Source organism: Callorhinchus milii, unplaced genomic scaffold (genome assembly GCF_018977255.1).
Source record: "Callorhinchus milii isolate IMCB2004 unplaced genomic scaffold, IMCB_Cmil_1.0 Scaffold26, whole genome shotgun sequence".
In the NCBI taxonomy this organism is placed as follows: Eukaryota; Metazoa; Chordata; class Chondrichthyes; order Chimaeriformes; family Callorhinchidae; genus Callorhinchus; species Callorhinchus milii.
Window position 1 is genome coordinate 328,439 of NW_024704767.1, and position 22,056 is coordinate 350,494.

At 47.1% G+C, this 22,056-nt stretch overlaps 1 protein-coding gene and 1 long non-coding RNA gene across 3 annotated transcripts in view; one reads left to right on the forward strand and one right to left on the reverse strand.

Moving 5' to 3' along the window:
* sema6dl (sema domain, transmembrane domain (TM), and cytoplasmic domain, (semaphorin) 6D, like) overlaps positions 1-21,709 on the reverse strand; it is a 39,278-nt gene extending 17,569 nt beyond the window's left edge. The window contains exons 1-9 of one of the 2 annotated variants that reach the window (XM_007905990.2): positions 21,226-21,709; positions 6,451-6,609; positions 4,408-4,519; positions 4,111-4,171; positions 3,212-3,274; positions 2,531-2,632; positions 1,783-1,873; positions 1,046-1,165; positions 352-440 (exon numbers count right to left, since the gene is read on the reverse strand). In XM_007905990.2, the coding sequence (XP_007904181.1) occupies positions 352-440; positions 1,046-1,165; positions 1,783-1,873; positions 2,531-2,632; positions 3,212-3,274; positions 4,111-4,171; positions 4,408-4,519; positions 6,451-6,571 (759 nt within the window). In that variant the 5' untranslated portion in view covers positions 6,572-6,609; positions 21,226-21,709. Of the gene's footprint in view, positions 1-351; positions 441-1,045; positions 1,166-1,782; positions 1,874-2,530; positions 2,633-3,211; positions 3,275-4,110; positions 4,172-4,407; positions 4,520-6,450; positions 6,610-19,731; positions 20,280-21,225 lie in introns of those variants that run through there. The other variant, XM_007905989.2, reaches the window with a different exon arrangement.
* Positions 1,090-6,543, forward strand: LOC103186773. The gene is made up of 4 exons (XR_488816.1): positions 1,090-1,151; positions 2,640-2,776; positions 5,926-5,966; positions 6,490-6,543. It is a non-coding gene; the product is annotated as an uncharacterized LOC103186773 (long non-coding RNA).
* Positions 21,710-22,056: the final 347 nt, after the last annotated feature.

Here is a 22,056-nt window from a genome sequence, read left to right on the forward strand (position 1 = left end):
GTGCGTGATTCACACTGTAATCACTGTGCTTTCCTGCATATCAATGCAAATTGTGCTGCATCACAACCTGCTCCGAAACAATGCGGTCGTGGGACAAATGGGGATAAGAGTCGATTAATTTGCTTAGTTGAAGCTCTTGTTGACGCTGATGTTTCTTTCTTCCGTGTCAATTATTTGATTGAGGCATTTAAATCAATGAAAGGAACTGATGGGTTTAGATGCAAAGGATCGGGGCGGGGGGGTGGGGCGGTGGAGAGGAGAGCAGGGAAATGTATTAATGTCGCTCTGCACTTGAACAGCAGCAGCAACAACAAATTGCATTTATATGATGCCCCAGGAAGAGCTACTTGCCTTTCCAAGGTTGTTGTGTTCCACAGCAATTTCTCGGAAGAAGAAATAGACGTAGTTTCCATATTCCACAGCGTGCAGGAAGTGGGGCTCTGTTAGAGATATTAATAACAACAGTTACTAAGAACGAGATTTAGGGTCCTGATGGTTGCTTCGTTTTTGTTTGCACGTTTTTTGACTCTTGTCTCATCCCCAAACTTAAATCTCCATTTCTTGCTGGTCTGGGGGCTAAAAGCAACCTTGGGAAAACAGCGCTAGATTATCTCTTCACTCGATACAGCAACCGTTCACGTGGGGACGACGTCTCAAAAGCACCTCACAGCACACCCTGTAATAGCGCGGTGACTGTGCGTTCTCGCGGGCAGCCCGGCAGCCAATTTGCACGTGGGAAAGCCCCAACATATAGCCAAGTGGTGAATGACCGATTTTATCTGTGAAAAGGGGAGGGGGGGGGGGGGTTCGAATGTGGAACTCGCTGCCCAAAGTGGGAGTCGAATCAGACTCATTAAAGAGGACGCATTAAAGAGGAAGTTAGATATACAAATGAGGGAGAAGGCTATGGCAGGGAGTCTAAACATGGGCATGGGACTGCTGTTTGCGTGCTGTTAAGAGTAAATCTATGTAACTCTATGACGCTCTTTTGGCAGCCTGAGCGCACGCTGTATACAAACACAAGCGGGAGAGCTGTTGACTGTACCTTTGATCCATTTGGAGTCATACTTAATCGTCCTCAGAGCCGAGCCGTCCCCCATGCTGCGATAAATCACCGCGTCGCTGGCCAGGAAATCTGCCACCGTCGCTGAGTATAACTTGTTCTCTTTAGGATTAAATGAGGGGAGGGGTGCGTGCGTGTGTGGTTGGGGGTGGGGGGGGGGGTATGTGGAGGTATGTGTGTGAGTGTGGGGGGTGGGGTGTGGAGATGTGTGTGTATGGGAGGGTGGGGGGGAAGAAAAAGAAAGCAATTAAGAATTAAAAACATTCAGACTTTTAACGCAATAATCTTTGCGTTTGATACAGAACCTTATTGGGTTGGTGAGACATCTCAAAGCGCTTGGTACACAGGACACACGCTGCGTGGCCGTGTGTATTTTGTGGGGTGAACGCTGGCTCTTGAAGCTTCCCGCTACTTTTCTGGCTGGGGCTACCCGACCCACTAGGGCTTTGGGGTGCAGGGTTTGACAAGGAGCCAAGTGGGGGGAGAATTCCTGCCTCTTCCTCCTAAGTCGCTGGAGGTAATTACATTCCCAGAGTATGCAGCTCTAAAATGATACGTAATGAGGGCGCGCTACCATGGCCATTAATTCCGAGTGGCGGTGAATTTCGATAGCTTAAGCTTGGCTGTCCCGCAGCTCTTCCCCATCCTTTCTGAGGCCATAAATTGGTCGCCGTGAAGGTCATTAATCATTGCGATCTGCTGCTCAATGGATGTCTTACCGGCAAAGAGGGCAACATTGGTTTGCTGGGCATCGAACGGGCACCGTGCCAACCCGCTGACGTCTTCACTATTAGAATCTAGAGAATCCAACTGCATGAAATGAAGATAAATGAGAGCGTGCCATCACCATTGTTCTGCACAACAGCTGGGAAGCAATAGGATTTTAAATGGCTTTTAATGCAATTACTAAAGACTTAGTCGAGTGTCTTGCTTTTCTGTGATATTTCCATTACCCCTTTCCAGATGTCCAATATCGAAACACACTAAAAAAAAACACTCCCACACCCAGCAGATATAAAAAGAATTCTTCCCGCTTAAAGCGATCTAGAAACCGAGTTCCTTCTTCACTTCTCGTTCCCATTCCTCCTCCTCCAGCTCCTCCGCAGGGAGGGTTGACCGTGAAGTGGGGAATGGGGATGAGACGTTTGGTAGCTTGTCCCTATTTTTGTTTNAAAAAAAACTTCCATGTAGTTTAAGCCAGGATTTACTGTGAAGTGTAGTGACTGTGCATTTTGGTAGGCGAAGGCGCTTAGCCAATTTTGCGCACAGCAGTGTCCCGCAAACAGCCATGAAGCGAGTGACTGACTTTATCTGAGTGAGACACCGTTTCGATTAATGCCACGGGGTATTTGACATCCACCTGAACAGGCAGGCGGGACCACCGTTGCACACGTGTGACACGTAGAGTTACAAAATTTACACGCGCACGCATGAAGCAGGAATTTACGTGGATTACAAGCGACTTACCTTGTAGTACCTGCACACGGGGTTAAAGGCGTTCGTGCCACAGACAAACACGGTGTCTTCATTCTTGGGGACGAAGACCTTAATGAAATTGTGGCATTCTTCCTAATAGGAAAAAGGAAACCAAGAAATGCGTTATGACGCAAGTCTGATTTAATCACCGCATGGCACTGGCTCAATAAGTGCAGCAAACCCAAGGCCAGAAGTGCAAACATGAACCAGGCGTAAGGTATCAGTTACTGTACTCCGGTAAGTATCTATTAGCATAATGCCCTCGCTAATGCAGTAACTCCCATGTGTACATATTCCGACACGCATTTTCCAAGCAGGGTCTGACACAATAACAACAAGTTACCTTTATACAGCACTGTTCACGGCAGAACGTCTCAAAGTGCTTCGCAAGGCTGATTGGGAGCCCGAGCTGTGGCGGAACTAACGTAAGGGGGTGTGTGTGGGGGAGAGAGGAAGGTGGTCGAAAGTGCCATGGAAACAATTGGGTGGGTTTTGAATGGGGGAGGGGGCTGGAGTTTCAGGGAGCGGGGGACAGAATTTGTCAAATCTTGCTATGGTCGCAGGGGGGTGAGACCGAGGAGGAGTTGGAAAGCGAGGACGTGGATCTTGAACCCAATCAGCTGATACGTCACGAGAATAAAATAATTTGGGGAAACAATTTTTAGCACTTACCTTGTGCTTGCCCTTCATGGCACAGTTCTTTCTGTCTTGCAGTCTCGATTTCCAGGTCAGTTTCTATCAGGAATGAAGATGCAGAGAGCAGATCTTTATTGGTTTGTTGGCAATCGTATCTGACTAATGTTCAAAGAGGTTGTACTGTATGTAAACCACCGTCTCTTGAGTGGATGTGCTATTAATTTCACAAATAGCTGTGAGGTGGGAAGAGAGACGGACATTGAGACCTGTATAATGATGGACTGTGAAGGGGTCACTTTGATCCATGTGAAGGAGGAAAGTGACCGAAAGGAAGCTCTTAGCAACAACAATAGATTATATTGATTCATCACATCGAGAGGCCGTCTCAAGGCGCTGGACAGTCAAGGGACAGGCCTTAATGCAAGCTTTGAAAGTGGGGAGGGGGCTTGGGATGGAGTTTCAGAAAGCGGGGGTAGATTGGCTCAAAGCCCCCCCCACCCACCCACCCCTTCCCACTGATATTCAGTGGATCAGGCAGGGAGACACATGCAGAGCTGCAGGAGCAGCTGAAAGACTGAGCCAAGATCTATCAGCAGGCTGATTGCTTCCTCCTTGCATGGTCTTGGTTTAACGTCTCATCTGAAGGACGGCATCAGCTGCAATAGCACTGTACTCTACTGTAGCATCAGCCTAAATTACGTGGGCTCAAAATTCCTGAAGCGGCGGGCTCAAACCCACAACCTTGTGACTCAGACTTAGATTAGATTACCCTACCTGATGTAGGGTGATCCAATCTAATGCACTTTTATAACAGCTGCAGTGATGTGGTGTTGGTGGGAGACGGCGGAAATGGAAGATAGAAACAGAGAAGTAGCACAAACACAGAAAAGGGAAAAATTCAAGGATTTAAAAATAAAAATAAAAAGTTGACTTACTTTGCTGGAGATGATTTCTGCTTTCGGAGGATCATTTAAATTAACAGCATAGACCTGGTCCCTATAAAGATATAATTTAAGACCATAGCATGCTTTAATGTATTGAACTTCAAACACAGATAGAGAAAGAGAGAGAAAAAAACATTTGAATCTAAGCCTTTTCTTTCCCCGCTTTTATTCACATTTGATGAGATTTACTGCTGGGGGATTCGAGGTTAATGTATAAATCTGAGATTTAATATGTATGAGGAGGCGAAGAATATAAAGCACTAAAATAAGCGAGATTAAATAAATTACCTGCCAGCGATGTACAGTGTGTCTTGGATTTTCAACATTAGCTGATAGTCCAGTCGGTGAAAAGATTCATTTCCTAAAAGGCGTCCCCTGAATACAGGATATTGCCTTGCATCTGGAGAAGAGAATTTAGTTACACCCTGACCCAGAATACCATGTAGCGAGAGAAATCCATGCATCACATTAGCTTTCTACGTGCACAATGACAGTCCAGCCAGCCTGGCTTACCGGCAGGGATTTGTTTTTGGTCGGCCGGGAGTCTGACACAAGCGGAAACCCATCACCGTGCTTAAGAGTCCCCAAACCAAGCTGAGAATTCCATGCATCATCCCACCTACACATGGAAATTCCAGAGACAGATGGTCGGAATGGAATGCACACTCTCTCCCTGGAGGGATGCATCCTGCTTAAATAATTCCGGAAAGTATTAGGCCCACGTTGGCAAAAGACAAGGTTTGGGGTTCCCAGAGGTTGGGGTAACTGTTGGGAGTCTAACTATTGCATAACTTGCCATTGATATCGCTGTCTGGCAAGCGTTCCCTCTGCTTGTCCAGCTAGGACTACCTTATCCATAAAGGCTTTGGCTTTCAGAGTTAACAGGAGCCGAGTGGGATGATACCCCGGCCCCAGTCACTGCTCTGCCCTCTTAAATGAGCCAGGCTGGCTGTCTAGGAGCAGCAGACCTGGCGTTCCTTGGGAGCAGGGATTCTTCTCATTTGGCTCCTCTTAACCCTGAACACCAAAGCCCTCCTTTCCGGGTAGGGTTGCGTTAACCGAATAAGCAGTGGGAAAGCTTCCCAAACAGTGCTCGCTGGCTGAAATCTATACATACAAGGTGTGCCTCTTGACTTCACGCCTGAACAGAAACAAGCTGCTCTAGTGAATGGTGGACACCCAGTGAGACACTCATTAGCTCTCGCTTCATACACTGGTAACATATCAGGTGTTGTGTTGAGCCAGCACCAACCAAAGAATCCACCTGCAAACAGCCAAACCCTTGACACTTCAACCGTGAGGTAACTCTACAATAAGGAGATACACACACCGACCAGCCGGCCTGCAGTCTGCCTCTCTCCGCCTCTGAATTCCTGTAACATTGTTTTTCATTGTCTGTGGTCATCTTCCCTCCTCCACCCAACCCCCCTGCGCTCTGCAGCCCTCTTTGATCCCAACCTGCAGCTCGGGTGCAAACCCCTCATTGCCCGGTAATTTGGGGGCATCCTCTCGATGTGTAAGATGCTGTCTAAATGCAATTTGTTGTTGCTGTTGTCTTGGTTTATGTCGGGTGGAAAGCTCCGTTAACCTTCATTTCAGACACTAATGCTGGAGTTGTGTCAGCCGAGTGAAGAGTTTCTCCTTACAGCGTTGTGCTTTGGGGGAGGGGGGAGGCGGGAGGGTGTTAAAAAATTGAATTTTTGTTGTTCCTTTTGAAGAGAAATCTCCTCTTATCATCCAGTTGGCATTCCCTGATATAAACAAGAAACTTGCCCTGACAAACTAGGTATTTTGGTATTTTCTCAGATGTCACTCCTGGCCCCACCTGGACCTGATCTGCGTCTGAGGTGAGTTTAATGCCTGGGGCAGTGCAGTTAAGTCAGAGTTGTTGGCTCGCCTCACATCACCTTCCTTTGCCTCACTGTTAAATGACAACACTTTTCTTTAAGTGAGTTTTCCCACGGGCACAAATATAGAACCACAACTACTTGGGTTTACACAGCGCCCTTCACATAAAGGGTAATGCCTCGGAGCGCTTCACAAGAAAAGGTTAAGAGGTGGAGCAAGAGGGAGGGGGAGAGGTAGCCATAGGCGTGTTCCAAAAGGTAGGATTTGCAGTGAGAGTTGAAGAGAGGGAGGCGAGGCGGAGGGGAAGAGCGAGGGAGTTCCGGAGGTTAAGGGCATAGGAACTGAATCCTTGACCACCAATGGCGGTGCTGGTGGTGGTGGTGGGGGGGGTGGAGGGGGAGAAGGATTAGGGGACCCGCGCAGGAAGTCAGAGTTAGAAGAAGTACATTGCAAAGTGGTTTTGCTGCAGGATGGTTCACTCACGGTGGAAGTCTATTGTATTAATGGGCTCGTCGTCCTCAGGGAAGCTGACTGCTACAGATGGCTGAACCGCCAAGACCAGGAGAGTGACGCCCAAGACGAAACAGTCTCCGAAGAGCTTCATGGTGGGCACGGGACGACCCTTCGTGAGACGAGAGCTACCTGCAAAGGAAACAGATTTTGTAGAGTCAGTTAAGTCATGATTAAACCAACGGACAAACAACACACAAGTCTTTCATCTCGAGAGGACGTCTCAAAGCACTCCACGGGACGTTCTGTAAAGTGGAGTGACTGTGCATTTTGTAGACGAACACAGCAGCCCATTTTGAGCACAGCAATGACCCACATAAAGTCATGGAGTGACTGACCGATTTTATCTGGGGGATTGTCGGCCAGGAGACCGGGAGGGAGACACTCACTTCTCTTTTCGAATGGTGCCGTGGGATCTTTAGCATCTCACACGAGCAGGCAGGTGGGTAACTTCTCAACTGAAGGACGCCCCCCCCCCCCCACCCTCACCCCACCCCTGACAATGCAATGCTCCCCCAGCACTGCACTGGCGGGTCAGGGTAGTGGGGAGGAGGAAGAAACATGAGTTAAAAAGAATGTGATGGAGAAACCCAATGATCTCATGGCAATAAAGGCCTCAGAAGCTTGGGGAGGACAAATCTGCAGGGCTGCGGGGAGCAAGCGGGGAGTAGGATTAATTTGGATAGCTCTTTCAAAGTGCCGGCACGAACACGGTGGGCCGAATGGCCTCCTTCTGTGTTGTATGATTCTACGATTCTATGAAGTCGGGAACACTGAGAAAGAAGCTTGGTTAAAGCCCTCGAAGCCATGACTATATCAAATGCGAGGGCTATTGTCATGAATTAGCGCAACGGGTTAGCCACAATACAACAACGGTTTTAGAATCTTGTTTGTGCCAAAATAACAGCTGAGGTTTTTCCACTAAAAACGTTGTTAGTCATTTACTGTCAAATCAACTTGACTGGAACCCGACCAGCCATATCAAGCAAAAGTTCACACTTTATAACTCTTTATTTCCCGCAAGACTGAAAAAAAAATTATTTTTTTTTCAACAATCCTCGCCTTTGATACAACGCCTTATCATGTGGTCTAGACAGTCTCAAAGCGGTCCACGGGATTTTCTGAGAAATAGGTGTACTTTGTAGGTGAACACAGAAGCCAATTTGCGCACAGCAATGACCCCCCGCAAGTAGCCACGGAGTGAATTTTCCCCTGGAGGGAGGGGGTGGGGGGAAGGAGTGAGAGACCGCAGGTTCAGTTTCCAGCACTGCCCTCGAGTCCCAGCCTGGAATATCCGAAACCTCGACGCGAGAGCTTGAACCCACAACCTTCTGACTCAAGAGGCGAGAGCGTGACTGATGAACCAACGGGGATTTTGTCCTCAACGAACAATCGGGGCGAAAAAATCCCTCGCCCCACCCCCGAAAAAAACAGCTCCTTATTGTACAAGGAATCCTCACCCAACGTGGCGTGTATTGGAGCTGGGAGCGATGCCACTTTGTTCCCAGCAGCGTAGGGTTGCAGGCGCTGATTAACATTTCCTGCACTGCGTGGCACTGAATCGATGCCAACGAAAGCAAACTCTGTTGTTTAGCACGCAAGCGTAACGGTGAAATAGAGCGTTCGTTTTCGTTTGAAATCTTATCCGTCGGGAGATCGTGCGAGCGGCTCTTTAGCGACATGGGGCAGGAGTGACGCAATCGTGGAGCCGAGGAGCACCTCAGGACTCTGGCCGGTAGAAGGCGGAAAGCTATGTCGCGGGACGCCACTCGTACGTCAACCATTAGCCGCAAAGTCGGACGCTCACCCCGAACAGCTGTAGGTTTTTTTTTAACCGAACTTCCCCGCTTCAAACCGTGAAGCGCTTTGAGACGTCTCGACGACTTGATTAAGTGCTATATCAAACACAAGGGTTACTGTTAATAGATAATAAGAGTATTATTCTTTCTATCAGAAAGTTTTCAGCTCGGGGCCTGGGGTGGTGGGGGGGGGGGGTGCGGAGAGGGGGGGGGGGGGAGAAGACAAAACATGGTGCCAGCGTTTCACAGTAAAAGTATATAAAGGCCCAGCATGGTACAGCACTCCACTGGCACGATGCCACCGTAAAGGCTCCGTTGCCGCTGAGCATGTTCAGACCCGTATTTCAGTCATTGAATAAAAGGGGTGGGTATCAGGTTTAAGGTGAGCGGATGTGAGTGGATATACAATGATGTTGATGTACTCTTCCCAAATGTCAAAAGAGTTTATATTCCCTTTACTCAGAGCCTTAAAATCCACAGTTCCTCCCAAGCAACAGCGTCAGAATTGGTCACTTATAACCCTTTACCTGTTGTCTTCTCTCGCGTACCTTCCCCTCTCAGTCTGGTAATTTAATGGTCTGTAAAGCTGCTCTCTGGGTGTGAATAAAGACAGTATTTGGCTGTACCCAGACACCGTGCAGTCAGTGTTCTTGACGTTACGCGTGTGATATCAAATGCAAATGATGATGACGATTATTATAATAATATTATTATTAGTTATGATTAGGGAGCACTGGGCATCGATCTCTCTTACCCTCACCTCATCGACAAATTTGTATCTCGCTTTTCATGCAAAAAACACATGTCAAACTGTTTGTCTACGAGAGCTGTTGACATTGAGCAAAACACGGGAGGGGTATAGAATTTTTTTTACTGAGAAGTGAAGAGACTAAGAAGCACAGTGACTACACTTCACAGTAAAATCCTGCGAGGAGCTTTGAGACGCTTCAATGACAATGATAAGGCGCCATATCAAATGCAAGGAATATTATTACTGTATTATTTGCACGACGCAAAATATCAGTGATCAATAGTATCTGGATTTGTGAGGACAGATGAATGTGATCTGAAAGTTTATCCAGCCACAATCAATTAAATATTGTGTAACGAGTCGAGCCATGTTTCTTATGGGAGGGGAGAGGGGGGAGGGGAAATGGGGGAAAAAGAGAGGGGGAAGTATTACAGCGGTTCCAGAATCATAATATTTACTTCCTGTGCGGTATTTTTAATTTCAGTGCTAATTGAGGAAACCTGTGTATCGGATTTCTGTGCCGTGTCGGGTTGTGTTGCCCTTTAGCTGATATGATCACATATCTGTGCATCGAAATAGCTGCACTCAGGTTGCAGGTCGGCTGCACACATTAAAGGTTTACGAGAGCATTTCGTCCTTCACCTCCCGTAATTGCACACGACGGGAGCGGAATTAAAGCTTCCCCTCGACATCATGCTCCGCCACCATCAAGCGTTCTGAGACGCCACCCTACGTGAGGGGCGCTATATAAATGCAAGTTGTTTGTTGTTGTTGTCCCAGCACACAGGGCTCCAAATCAAAAGGGCAATAGCAGAAGCCTAGAGTTGTCGGGATGTGGAATGCTCTACCAAACCAGGTGCTAGAGGCAGAGTCCAGCGTGGTTTGGTTTCAAGAGAGAACGAGACAGGTATATGAAGGATAGAGGCTTAACGGGGGATAGGGCACGTAAGCTTGCTCTGAGAGCCAGTGCAGACTCAATGGGCTAATAGCCTCCTTCTGTGCTGTAAATGTATAATAATAACAATAATAATCCTTGCATTTGATACAGCGCCTCAGGGCATCACAGGATATACTTTAAACTGCTGGGACTGTGCATTTTGTGGATAAACGTGGCAGTCAATTTGCGTGCAACAAATGTCCCACAAACAGCCAAGCAGCAGGCAACCAATTTGTTTTTTCAAACAGTGCCACGGGCTACTTAATGCCCACCTTAACAGGCGCAGACGGGACCTCAATTTAAAGTCTAATCCGAAGAACAGCACCTCCGATAATTCGGTGCACCTCACAACCTTCTGAATCAGAGATGAAAGTGCAATCAACAGAGCCGGGCTGACACACACATCTCTACGATTTTATCAGTGCGTACACCGCTGGAAAAAACTGCGGGGGTGTCTGGTAGCATCAATTGCCGACAATTGCAAAGACTCCAAGCTAATTACAATGGCTTTTTAATATCCTTCGTAACTTTCAAGGTCAGGCGCTTTATTTGATCATCATTCTGCTCCGCACAGTATAAAACTCAGGAGCTGCGAGCACACTCCAAAAATCAAAGGAACAGCATAACAAAAGGGTAATTATCTCTCCGTGGCTCGGTTTAACTGTAAGGATTACTATTGTTATGATTGCTGTTGTTTAAAATCGGAATTCCAGTCATAAGTAGGGTGGGGGAGGGAAGGGGAGCGACAGGGAGTGGGGGTGTAGGGAAGGAAGGAAACTCTCCAAGTCAGACAACAGGAGTTTTTCTTTGTATGTTACCTAAAAAAAAGGTAAACGGCGGATTCTTCCGGCGAAATGAACCGATTACACAGGCAGGATGACAAGAGTCTCTGAAGCTGCGATGTTCCTCACCGAGCACTCAGTAATGCACAGCGGCCGCCGCGTGTAAAAGGGAGCCAATCCGGATCATTAAGAGGTTCGGCTGCTGCCGTGTTTGACGTGCGAGACCGTCCACTTAACGTTCAAAACACACCACTATCCTTAAACTTGACACAGAGGCCTCTCGCCCCGTCACAACGTCTCAGGGGATTCTCTGGGTCTAAGTCTTTGAGTAGGTGGATGCGGCAGCCACACTTGTCCTCAGCAACGTCCCGCTAATCGGCTGAAGGAGAATGACCCTGGTTTTAGCTGGGGCAGGGTTAAAGTACGTCTCGAAATCTTGCTCTTCTACTGTGCCTTTGATCACTCTCCTACCCCTTAACCCTCCCTGCCCCGCACCACCTCCTGATCCCAACCCCCAGCTCGGGTCCAAATCCTTGACTGTCCAGCGCCTTGGGACGTCCTCCCGACGGGAAAGAAAGGCGCTGTGTAAATCTCATGTATTCTTGTTGTGGCTTTGTTTAGTTTGTCACTCGCGAGGATCCAACGTTTGATGAAAAGAAGGATAAACAAAACCCTGGGCCTGTGCAGCGTCTCGAGACGTCCCGCTACTGCGAAAAGCATGATCACAAATGTGAGGTTCATTATTATTGTTAATTATTATTATTATAAATTTATGAACGCAGCATTTCAGAGAATCCAGAATTTGATGTATTCTTAAAACGGGGTCTTTTAATTTAATTTTGAAGCCGCCCCTTTTTGTTTGCAAGTCTCTTTTAAGAAAAATGAACTGCGGTGTTCAGTTAGAGCGGTTTCTGTCTCTGTCTCCTAACTACAGACAAAGCCACAGTTTATCACCTCCAGGCGTCTCTGCGTCAATATAACTGTTAATCTAAAACGGGAGAGAGGGGGCTGGGCGGAAAGCGGAGGGGGTGTTGTCTGTTCTATGGAAACAGGCCCGCAGGTGAGGACCCTGAGCCACATCGCTCCGAGCCAAGGCTGGCCAGACAGGAGGTGCTTCACGCTCTCACTGCTAACTTTAGCGGTTGTGGCCGGACAATGCATCCAGTGGTGTGGAAGGAAAGAATAGCTGCAGCCAGCTGTGCTGTTCACAGTCTGCTGATCTCCGCTAGGCTCTGACTAACTGTACGGCCAACCAGTCCTGTTGTGATCAAGGACAGGATGATGGACGATGTACACACAGCCTCCCGAGCACAGAGAACAGTAGAAGTTCACGTCAGCGCTGTTAAAATGTTAATTTCTTTAGGTTTTATTAACAGCAGAAAGTCGGGAGACATAAACCCCGGGGGGAAGGGGGGGGGAGGGGGTTGCACTGAAATGCATGCCCAGATTAAAAGTTCCTTTTTGCTCCCCCCCCCCCCCACCACTTCTGATCCCACTTGATCAATACTTTAGGATGCAACAAGACAACATATGGGTTTGGAGTACAATGGGGAATTCGAGGACAGAGCCCAGCAAGTTTATATTTACTCAGAGGCTAATCAATGACTGGAATAGGTTATCAGGTAGAGAGAGGTCAGGACACTGGGACTCGTTTAAAAAGCAGGTTGAGGACAATGATGGTGGGGGGAGAAATGGACGGGTGTTCTGGAAGGATAATAGTGGATGGGCCAAAGGACCGTCATCCAGACCAGTCTTGTGGTCTTGTATTCACCAATACTCTTGATGGGTTTCCCATGAATCAGATACCTGGCTGACCTCCCGCCCGCCCCCAAAAAAGGCCTGGAGTTCTTTGAAGCGTTTAGACTAATGTACCTTTCTTGTGTTAACAAAGCTACAGTCTGTTCATTCTCAACAGCGAGAGGCTGAAATGGGGAAGGTTGTCACTTGTTACTCTGGAGAAAAATTTTAACCGGTGAGCAGCGGCGGCGGCAGCAGCAGCAAAAGTAATAATAATAAAATGAATCGTAGGAGGATGTCTCGATGCGCTTCACAGGATTTCCCGTAAAGTCTAGTGACTGTGCATTTCATAGGCAAACGCAGTAGCCAATTTGCGCACAGCAATGCATAACCTTAACACAACAACAACAACAACAACTTGCATCTGTAAGGTGCCTTTCATTGTCTGGAGGACGTCCCAAGGTGCGGATACTGATAATTAATATTGAAAATAAACTCCGCTGAAAGTCTCGGTGCTACAAGTGAGACAGACTGGAAAAGTATAAACAGACTTCCTCAGTTTACCTTACCCCCAGCTTACAGACATATCAAGGTCAATTTAAAATATGCCTTAAATATCTTTCCATGTAAATTATGAGAAGCACAATATTTGGTCGTCGCCTTTTCGTATATATTTTATAGATAAGCCGTGCAGCCAACATTCCCCCACCCCACCCCCACCTGCCCGCTGTTATTTATATCCTTTGTCCTCATTTATTTCAAAGCTTAAACACACCAGACTTTTTTTTTTGCTCGAGAGTTACATCTCAGCAGCTTATGTTGCTCTGCTTTGTGTTGGCTTGAAGGCATCTGTGCTGATCTGTCAACTAATGCCACGGTTACAGTGGCGGGAGGTGAAAAGGCCTTGCTCCCTTCTCTGTAGCTTCATTCCCCCCCCCCACCCCATCACCCACCCCACTCCACATGGCTGTCTATCACCCCACAAAAGACTTGCCCTGGTGGGTCAGGTTATTATTTAATGCATGTTATTAAAGAGTCAGTCAAACGACCAGCTTTTTAATGATGTTAAGAGTCGTTCTGTTCAAAGTTCCTTCTCCCCCTGCCCCGCCACCCTGAAATGCTTTGAAGGATTGAACAGGAAACTGGTTCCCTTGACATTTTGGGGAGAGAGTCCTGTGAAACACTTCGAGACATCCGCCTGATGTGAAAGCTGTTAATCAAATGCAAAGATTAATTATTATTATTATTATTATCTGGAGAAGTGGCCTGTTATACAGCGTTAGCCTTAACTCCTAACGACAGTACAACAACAACGACAGCATTACATTTGTATAGCGCCTTTCATGTCGGGCGGACGTCCCAAGGTGCTCAACGGTGCTAAGGAAAAAGCGCGTCTCTGACCGGTGGCTTTCACGGGGACTCTTGCCCAGATTTGCAGTGAAAGGCTTTCCTCTTAAGGAAGAGTTATATTAAGGAATTGCGATGCTGGCTTTTTCCAAGCTTTGCTGCCACTGATAAGTCTGGTTATTTGCCACAACAGGTGTTGTGTGTATGATGTTGATGGGGGCTGGGTCAGGCCAGGCTGTGGAGGTCTTTGCTCGTCTGTGCTGTGTGGTGATTTTTTTAATATAATCATCCCAGCGATGTGGAAAAACAAAGCCAGTGTGTCCAGTTTACCACCTAATTGTGAGCCAGACTGAAACAATTAAATTAGCTCCACCTCCCCTCCCCCTTCCCCCCCACACACTCTCCGCAAACAGCTGGACGTACGATCAGATGGGGGAAGGGACTTGGGTTCCAGCCATATCCGAAAGGAGACACGCAGCTTATTAAATGTCGCTGGGTGAATTACTGCCACTCTGGGCTTGAATTATTCTCACTCTGCTCCCTTAACCCTCCAAGCCAATGCCCCGATGGGTAGATAGGACGGTCCGAGCTGGACAAGCGAGGTTAAGTTTGCCCGTCAGTGATTTTATCTGGTTAAACGCCATTAGTGCCCTCTTCCGTCCCCCCCACTCACACACGCACACACGCTCCTGAATCCCCCCCCAAGCCTAGTCTCTCCCCAACCTGTGGCTAGTAAGGAGGGTGCGTCCCTCAAATGAGAGAAAGAGATAAACTGTGCCACTTAATTCCTGACACAAGGATATTTACAATTACTATCAGCGACTGCTTTAAGGCGGGGGTGAAATCAGCTTGCATTCCCATCTGTACCCCACCCAGAATGTAGCCTTTACCCAAATACAGTATAAGTAACACACTCCCTTTAAAGCAAGAGTAACAGCGCACACAGAAGCCTACACGAACAGATGCAGATTAACACAAAACATGGTCTACATCTCATTGCTATTGTATGTCAAGGAACAGATGGTTTCAAGACTCTGCTCTCTTGCAGAAACCATTCCAGCGACGCACAGAACTGTTATTGCGAATTTCCGAACATTGGTAATGTCAGCAAATTGTTGCAAAGCAAAGGCTAATTCCTCAGAGATGTTGGAATTGATAAAGCTGTGTGTCAGCCTGGCTCGGTTGGCAGCACTCTCGTCTCTGGGGCCGGGAGTTTGAACTTTGAACACACACTACTTGGAAGACACTCAACAACAACAACAAGTTTCCACTTATAGAGCGCCTTTCACGTCGGGAGGACGTCCCAAGGCGCTGGACAGTTGGGTCAGGACCCGAGCAGGGGGGAAATGGTCAGGGTGAGGGGAGGGAAGGGAGGGAGCGAGGAGGGGGTAGAGAGTCGAGAGGGGAGCTGAAGGCACGGTCAAAGAGAAAGGTCTTGAGACCGGCCTTGAAGGAGGAAAGGGAGGAGGCGGCGAAGGCACTGGGGGATGGAGTTCCAGAGCCTAGGAGCTCCACTGCAATGCTGGGGGTGGAAGTGTGGGAGGGTGCCTTTGTGCGTCAGCCTGGCGCAGTGATAGCACATCGGGACTTGGAATCACGTAGTCTAAGCTGACAATCCAATTCAGTGCTGAGGGGGTGTTGCATTGTTAGAGGCGCTGTCCTTCGGATGAGACGTTAAACTGTGGTCTCATCCGTGACTGTTCAGGTGGACATTAAAGATTTGAAAAAAAAGGGTCTTCTGGTGTCCTGGCCAACAATACTCCAGATAAAATTGGTTTATGGGGCATTGCTGGGTACAAGTTGGCTGCCACATTGGATTACGAAATACCCAGTCACTACACGTTATGGTAAACCCTGTGAAGCGCTTTGAGACGTCCTCCCAACACGAAAGGCGCTGTATCAAAGGCAAGGATTATTGTTCTAAGATACAACATTGCTAACACTATTTCCCCCTTTGTCCCGACCACAAAACGACTGACCTGCATCCACAGCAATAACCTCTGTTGGAATATTGAGGACGGTCTAGTGAGCAGAGATGGATAGTTATCTGTGCAGACGTAATCAATACTGTTGCTGCCAGCTTCACCCAAAGGCACAGTCAGACAAAATAAGCTCTCTATTTTGTCCTCTCTCTCCTTCTTCCCCACCCCCCTGGAGCCCTCCTGAATAATTTACCCTAATTCCGTGACTGCTCACAAACCCCCCCCACGCCCCCTTGATACGTGCCTCAGTGGGGATCAGATCACCTGCAAAACAGACGGTCACTACACTTTACAGCGAATCCTGTGAAGCACTTGGGAGACGAATTCCCAACACGAAAGGTCCTAGATCAACTGCAAGTATTATTGCTTTTAATTAAATACTGTACCACAAACAGCCATGGAGAGAATGACGATTTTATCTGGGGGATTGTTGGCCGGAGCATGAATTGCCCGGTGGGGTCTTTAACGTCCTCCTGAACAGGCACAGACGAACCTCGGTTTAACGTCTCACCAGAAGGACGGCACCTCTGACAACACGACACACCCCGTCGCTGCACTGGAGCGTCAGCTTAGACTGTACGAGTTCAAAGGTAGAAATACCCGCAAGGTCTTGTTGGTCTGAATGCTTCCATGCTGCAACATTCTAGGTAATTAGTATCTGAACCTAACCACAACGAGAATACATGTCCAATTGCCGTTTGTGGAATGTTGCTGCTGTAGATAAGCTGCCTACGTGAGAGCAGTCGCCACACTTCAAAGTAGCTCAGTGCGTGAAGCACTTTAAGTCCTTTCCGCACAGTACTCTACAGCAGGATATCAAAACCAAGAATTATTATAGTTACATGCGTTTTAAAAACATTTTACAGATTCCACTGTAAAGCACTGTAATTACTTGCTGGATATAAAGGAAATTGCGGATACACTGTGCGTATATCTCTTATTATTGAGATCAAATTTGATTAACGCTGCATCTCTTTCTCTTTTGCAGCGAAAACTGTCTCGTCTCTGTCTCATCTGAAAGCACCGACTCGATGTGATTAACGGGCCAATCTGTTTAAAAGGAAAGCTGTTTGTAGAATGTTTTTTTTTTGAGAGTGGGATCTCTTACCTGACAAACCGAGAATAAAATATGGCAAAGTTAAATTTTAAAATAATGTGCTTCGAAGTCACGCTGCTACAATATAATAATAATAATAACAATCCTTGCATTTGATATAGCGCCTTATTATGTCGTCGAGACGTCTCAAAGCGCTTCACAGAATATACGGTAAAGACTGTGTATTTTGTGGGCGAAACGCGGCAGCCAATTGCACACAGCTGTGTCCCGCAACGGTCATGGACTGACTGAGCAATTGTTTTTAGAAAGGATTATTACTCCCGGAAAGCGATCCACAAATTTACTAACAAACCGGATTCCCATTTCCTGCTGGGTAAACAGGGGCGTGTAGAGCCAGGAAACTTCCTTAAGGTTTCGCTCCGCCCGGGAATCAAACCCCGGTCCTCTCGCTTGCGAGGAGAGTGCTCTAACAAACCTCTACACCACGGGGTACCACAATCGCTGGCGCTGCCTCGATGGGCAGGTTGGCCTCTGCCTGTGCTGTAACTTCTAAGCTAAATGCAGATGGGCTGTTCACTGCATTAATTTTTATCAGCTGTCTCGCACCAGGTACTGTATAACTTTTAACAACATCGCTGTTAAGTGCAATGGAAATGATTAGTGGTCAGGACTTAAACACCCCTCCCCCCCCCCCCCCCCCCACACACACACACACACATTTTCCTGGCTACCTTTGGTGTCGCTCAGCTTAAAAAACTCAGTGCTCGCTCCACAGCGCAGGAAGACGCTAATTGCAATACTTTATATATTTGTACCCGTTGCCACTCACCCTGCAACCTACCTCATTAGCTGTCGAGAAATGTATAACTGCCACCCACAAACACTGACTTGCCTCGAGACGGGTGTAAAAGTCCGATGAGGCCGCTGGCCTTGCCTATTGTCCTCATTGTTGTAAATGGGTGTATTTTTTTTCTGCTGCATAATTCATGTTTGGTATCCAATATAGTTTCTCTATATCCAAGGATATTTGCCAGTTCTGAATAATAGAAAGCTCATAATGTTACACGCCTTGCTCAGGAGCGAGGTAACGCTAGCTGAATGAATGGGTGCATTTTGTTTTCCATCCAACCCTTCAATCAGTTCGTCCATTTATAGTGCGGGGTGAACAAAAGTTCACCTGGATTTACCAAGTTGACCATCCTCAATACAACCGGCGCTAGGACCTTGCCTCCATTGCCAGAGGGTCCCCATTGGAAAAGCCTCAGGGCTCGTCTGCTCAAGAGTCTCAAACGCTCCATGGATATTGGGTGGTGGAATGGGGTAGGCGGGGATTGGGGGGAAAGCATGGGTTTCACCCACAAATACACAGCCACTCCACTTTGCAGGATATCCTGTGGACGCTTTGAGACGTTTCAACGATGTGATCAGGCGCCATATAATAATAATCATAATCCTTGCATTTGATATAGCGCCTTATCAGATCGTTGAGACGTCTCAAAGCGCTTCACAGAATACACAGCAGCGTCCCACAAGCAGTTTGGATTGAGTGACCAAATTATTATTATTTTTTAAAGGATTATTAACCCTGGAAAACCAATCAACAAATTACCGGGTTTACTGGTATTTACTGCTACGTCAAATGCAAATATTATTATTATTATGGGTGAGGGGGATGTTGCTAATCTCTGACTGTGTACTTATTATTGAAAAAACAAATCCCAAATCAATAAGTACACTCCACTGTTGACACTGTGTAGTTATAAAAGTTTGAAAATGTTTCAAAACGTTTTTTTTTCCAAAAAGTAAAACTCAAAAGTTCTCTATTCCCAACTTTCCTGAACCTAAAAAACTTTCGTTCCCCCCCCTGGCTCAGTCCCAAACCACTTCAAACTTCAACTCATTTATAAGGGAGATGCAATGTGGGACTGGATTGACTCATATATTTATAATAATCTTTGCATTTGATAAAGAACTTTTTTTTAGTCAAATATTGAGCAGAGGTGGGAAGGAGGGAGTGTGTTGGAAGGCTGTAGGTTGTTGGCATTGGGTGAGGGATTAGATACTTTACTATAACATCACATGTGGAAACACTAAGTCTCTGTTATACACCTGGCTGCGGGGAAACTGACGTACTAAACAGTCTGACATAATAACAAGGACATCTTTCATAACTGCGCTTAAGCCAGTTGTAGCTGCCTTAGGAGCTATCTTTTTGTCTTGTGCTTTCAGTCACCTTTCCCCTCCACACTCCGCACCTGGCCTCCCCCCTCTCCAGTTCCCAGTCAGCTGTGCAAAGCATTTTGAGACGTCTTCCCCGATGCGAAAGGCGCCATCTGAACGTTAAGACTACGGTGGGGCTTTGCTGTGATACAACCTGGTTTAAAGAGAATTTTCTGAGCGAATATATGCACACCTGTAGACAATGTGAAGGGGAGAGGGTAGGAATAATTCCTGGGGTAATTGTAATATAAAAGAAGCAACTTGCGTTTATATAGCGACGTTCGCACAGTGACTCAGGGCGCTGTAAAACTCGTAATTGTGAAATCTCGTTGGCTATGTCAACCCCTATATTACCACCAATTTCCCCCATCTAAAGAAAAATCAGTGCGCAAAGCAGTTTTTAAAATAATAATCCTTGCATTTGATATAGCGCCCTATCGTGTCTTCGAGACGTCTCAAAGCGCTTCGCAGGACGTGCTGTGAAGTGTAGTGCCTGTGTATTCTGTGGGCGAAACGCGGCAGGCCAATCCTGACGTCCCGGTTTAAAAAAAATAACTTGAAAGCTCGTGCTCAGAAGTCTTTGTACCACCTTGTTACCGCAGTCCCTTTGAACCCCCCCCCCCCCCCAACCCCTACACACACCTTTCACCATCTGGGGAAAAAAAGAATAGCTCCTTTGCCGCAACAGGTCGTTTCCAAACCCAAAATCCACAGGTTCACGAGATCCATTGTTCTCTTTCACAACTGCTTTTCATCAAGTTCTCTCAAGTCTCCTCCTCCCCCACAGCTTTGTACTGCCAAGTCAGTACTGTTTGGATCCAGCTGCCACATGAAAACACAAACTCCCTCCCTCACACACACACACACACGTACACACACAAACACATCACCCTTTCCCGACTGTCCTGATTCGAGTTCACCCAAGCAAACCCCCAGCCCTCAACCCAACTCAACTCCCTCCGCCACCCGCACAAAATAAAAGCCTTCTGATCCTCGAACCTTAAGCGTAGTGCGATCAAATGTCTATTTCTCACTTTATCTCTCTCCCCCCTCCTCACACACTCAACCCACCCCCCCCTCCCCCCAACTCTCTTAAGCAATAATACACGTAACCCTTTCCCTACCGTCCTCGAAACCTGACTGGAGTTCACCCCAGACCCCAACCCCCCCCTCCCAAATAGCCTTCTGATCTTCAAATCTTAAGTGTGATCAAATGTCAACAAGAAATATCTTGCCCCTTTCTCTCCCCCCTCTTTAGACTCTCCCCTCCACTCTCTAAAGCAATAACCCACACATATATACATATCACCCTTTCCCTACTGTCCTAGAAACCTGATTAGAGTTTATTCCAACTCCCCAAAATAACCTGATCTTCAAGGCTTAAAGTGTGATCAAATGTCAACAGAGATTTTCTCCCTTTTCTTTCTCTCTCTCCCCCCCTCCTTAACACTCCCACACTCTTCCCCCCTACCGCCATCACTCTCTTAAGCAACACACACACACACACATACACACGCGCTCTCTGAGCAATAGCACACACACAGACTGACTGCCTCACTCACTCCAAAAAAACCAGATTTGTTCCAAGATCGAACAAAAAAAAGACCAGTCGAGGACAACTAACTCCAGAGTGACTTTCGCACGTATCTGCAGGTTTGATTCCTGCCTTTGCTGAACACAACCCCGAGAGGAGCAGTCAATCCTCGGGGGCAGAAATTGATGGATTTTCTTTCTGTTCCCAGGAAAGAACCCAAGGACAATCTGTTACAGAGGCGAGCAGTGTAAACAGCACTCACTGCCCACACCCCCCCACCCCCTACTATACAGGCTCCCCACTTGACAGTCTTTTTCTGCATATCTCTTTTTTATATATATATATAATAATAATAATCCTTGCATTTGATATAGCGCTTTTCATGTCTTTTCGACGTCTCAAAGCGCTTCACAGGATAGACTGTAAAGTGAATTGACCGTATATTTGTGGCCGTATATATGTCCGTCTCTCTCTCTATCTCTCTATTTCTCTCCATTCCAGGAACAGTGCGATCATCTCTTTGCACAGAACACACACGCACACACCCCAATTGCAACTTCACTCTCCACCGCAATTTCCAGGAAAAGTATTCAGCAACTTACCTTAAACGCCAGCCAAAGATCCCAAGTATAACAAACTTTTATAAGAAAAATACTGTATTATTTTCTGTTTCTCTCTCTCTCTGTCGCTCACACACTCGCTCTCGCTCTCTCTCTCTCTCGCTCGCTCGAAAACAGCCCGTAAACTATCCGATGTGTGCGTACACATATGTAAAAAAAATCTCAACACAAACTCTCTGCCTTCGAAGTCTTGGAGGGAGAGAGAGAGAGAGAAGTCAGGGCTGCAGAAAAACAAACCTATGCACGCAAATGGTGTAATTTGATCCATATGAAGCTAATCCATCAAGCAGTGTTGCCTGCCTACCAATAAACTAGCCCTATCCAGGGGTCCCACCCCCTCTCTCTTGCTCTCCAACACTCACTCACTGGCTTAGTTTTGCAAAGCTCTGGATTGTAGATTTCGTCTTGCCCTCTATTTTCCTGGCTGCTGTTTTTAAGGGGCCCCCTCTCTCCTTCTCTCTCTCCCCCCCCCCCCCTGACCCTTCCCTGGCCCCTGCCTCAAATAAACTAGCTTCTAAAAAAAAACTTCTCCAAAGCTCGGTGAAGAGTTGGGAGCCAGAACCCCACACCAGAGCGAGAGCGAGAGACCCAGAGAGAAAATGACATTGCTGTGCGCAACACTGGCTGCCCTGTTTCCCCCACAAAATAGATCGCAGTCACTACACTTTGCAGTAAATCCTGGGAAGCACTTTGAGGATGTGGGGATATGGTAAAGCGCTGTATCAAATGCAAGGATTATTATTATTATTGAGCCCAGTGATTTGTCAATTTCACCTACTTTCCTAATTCATTCTCAATCTTGCTTAGTGTCAT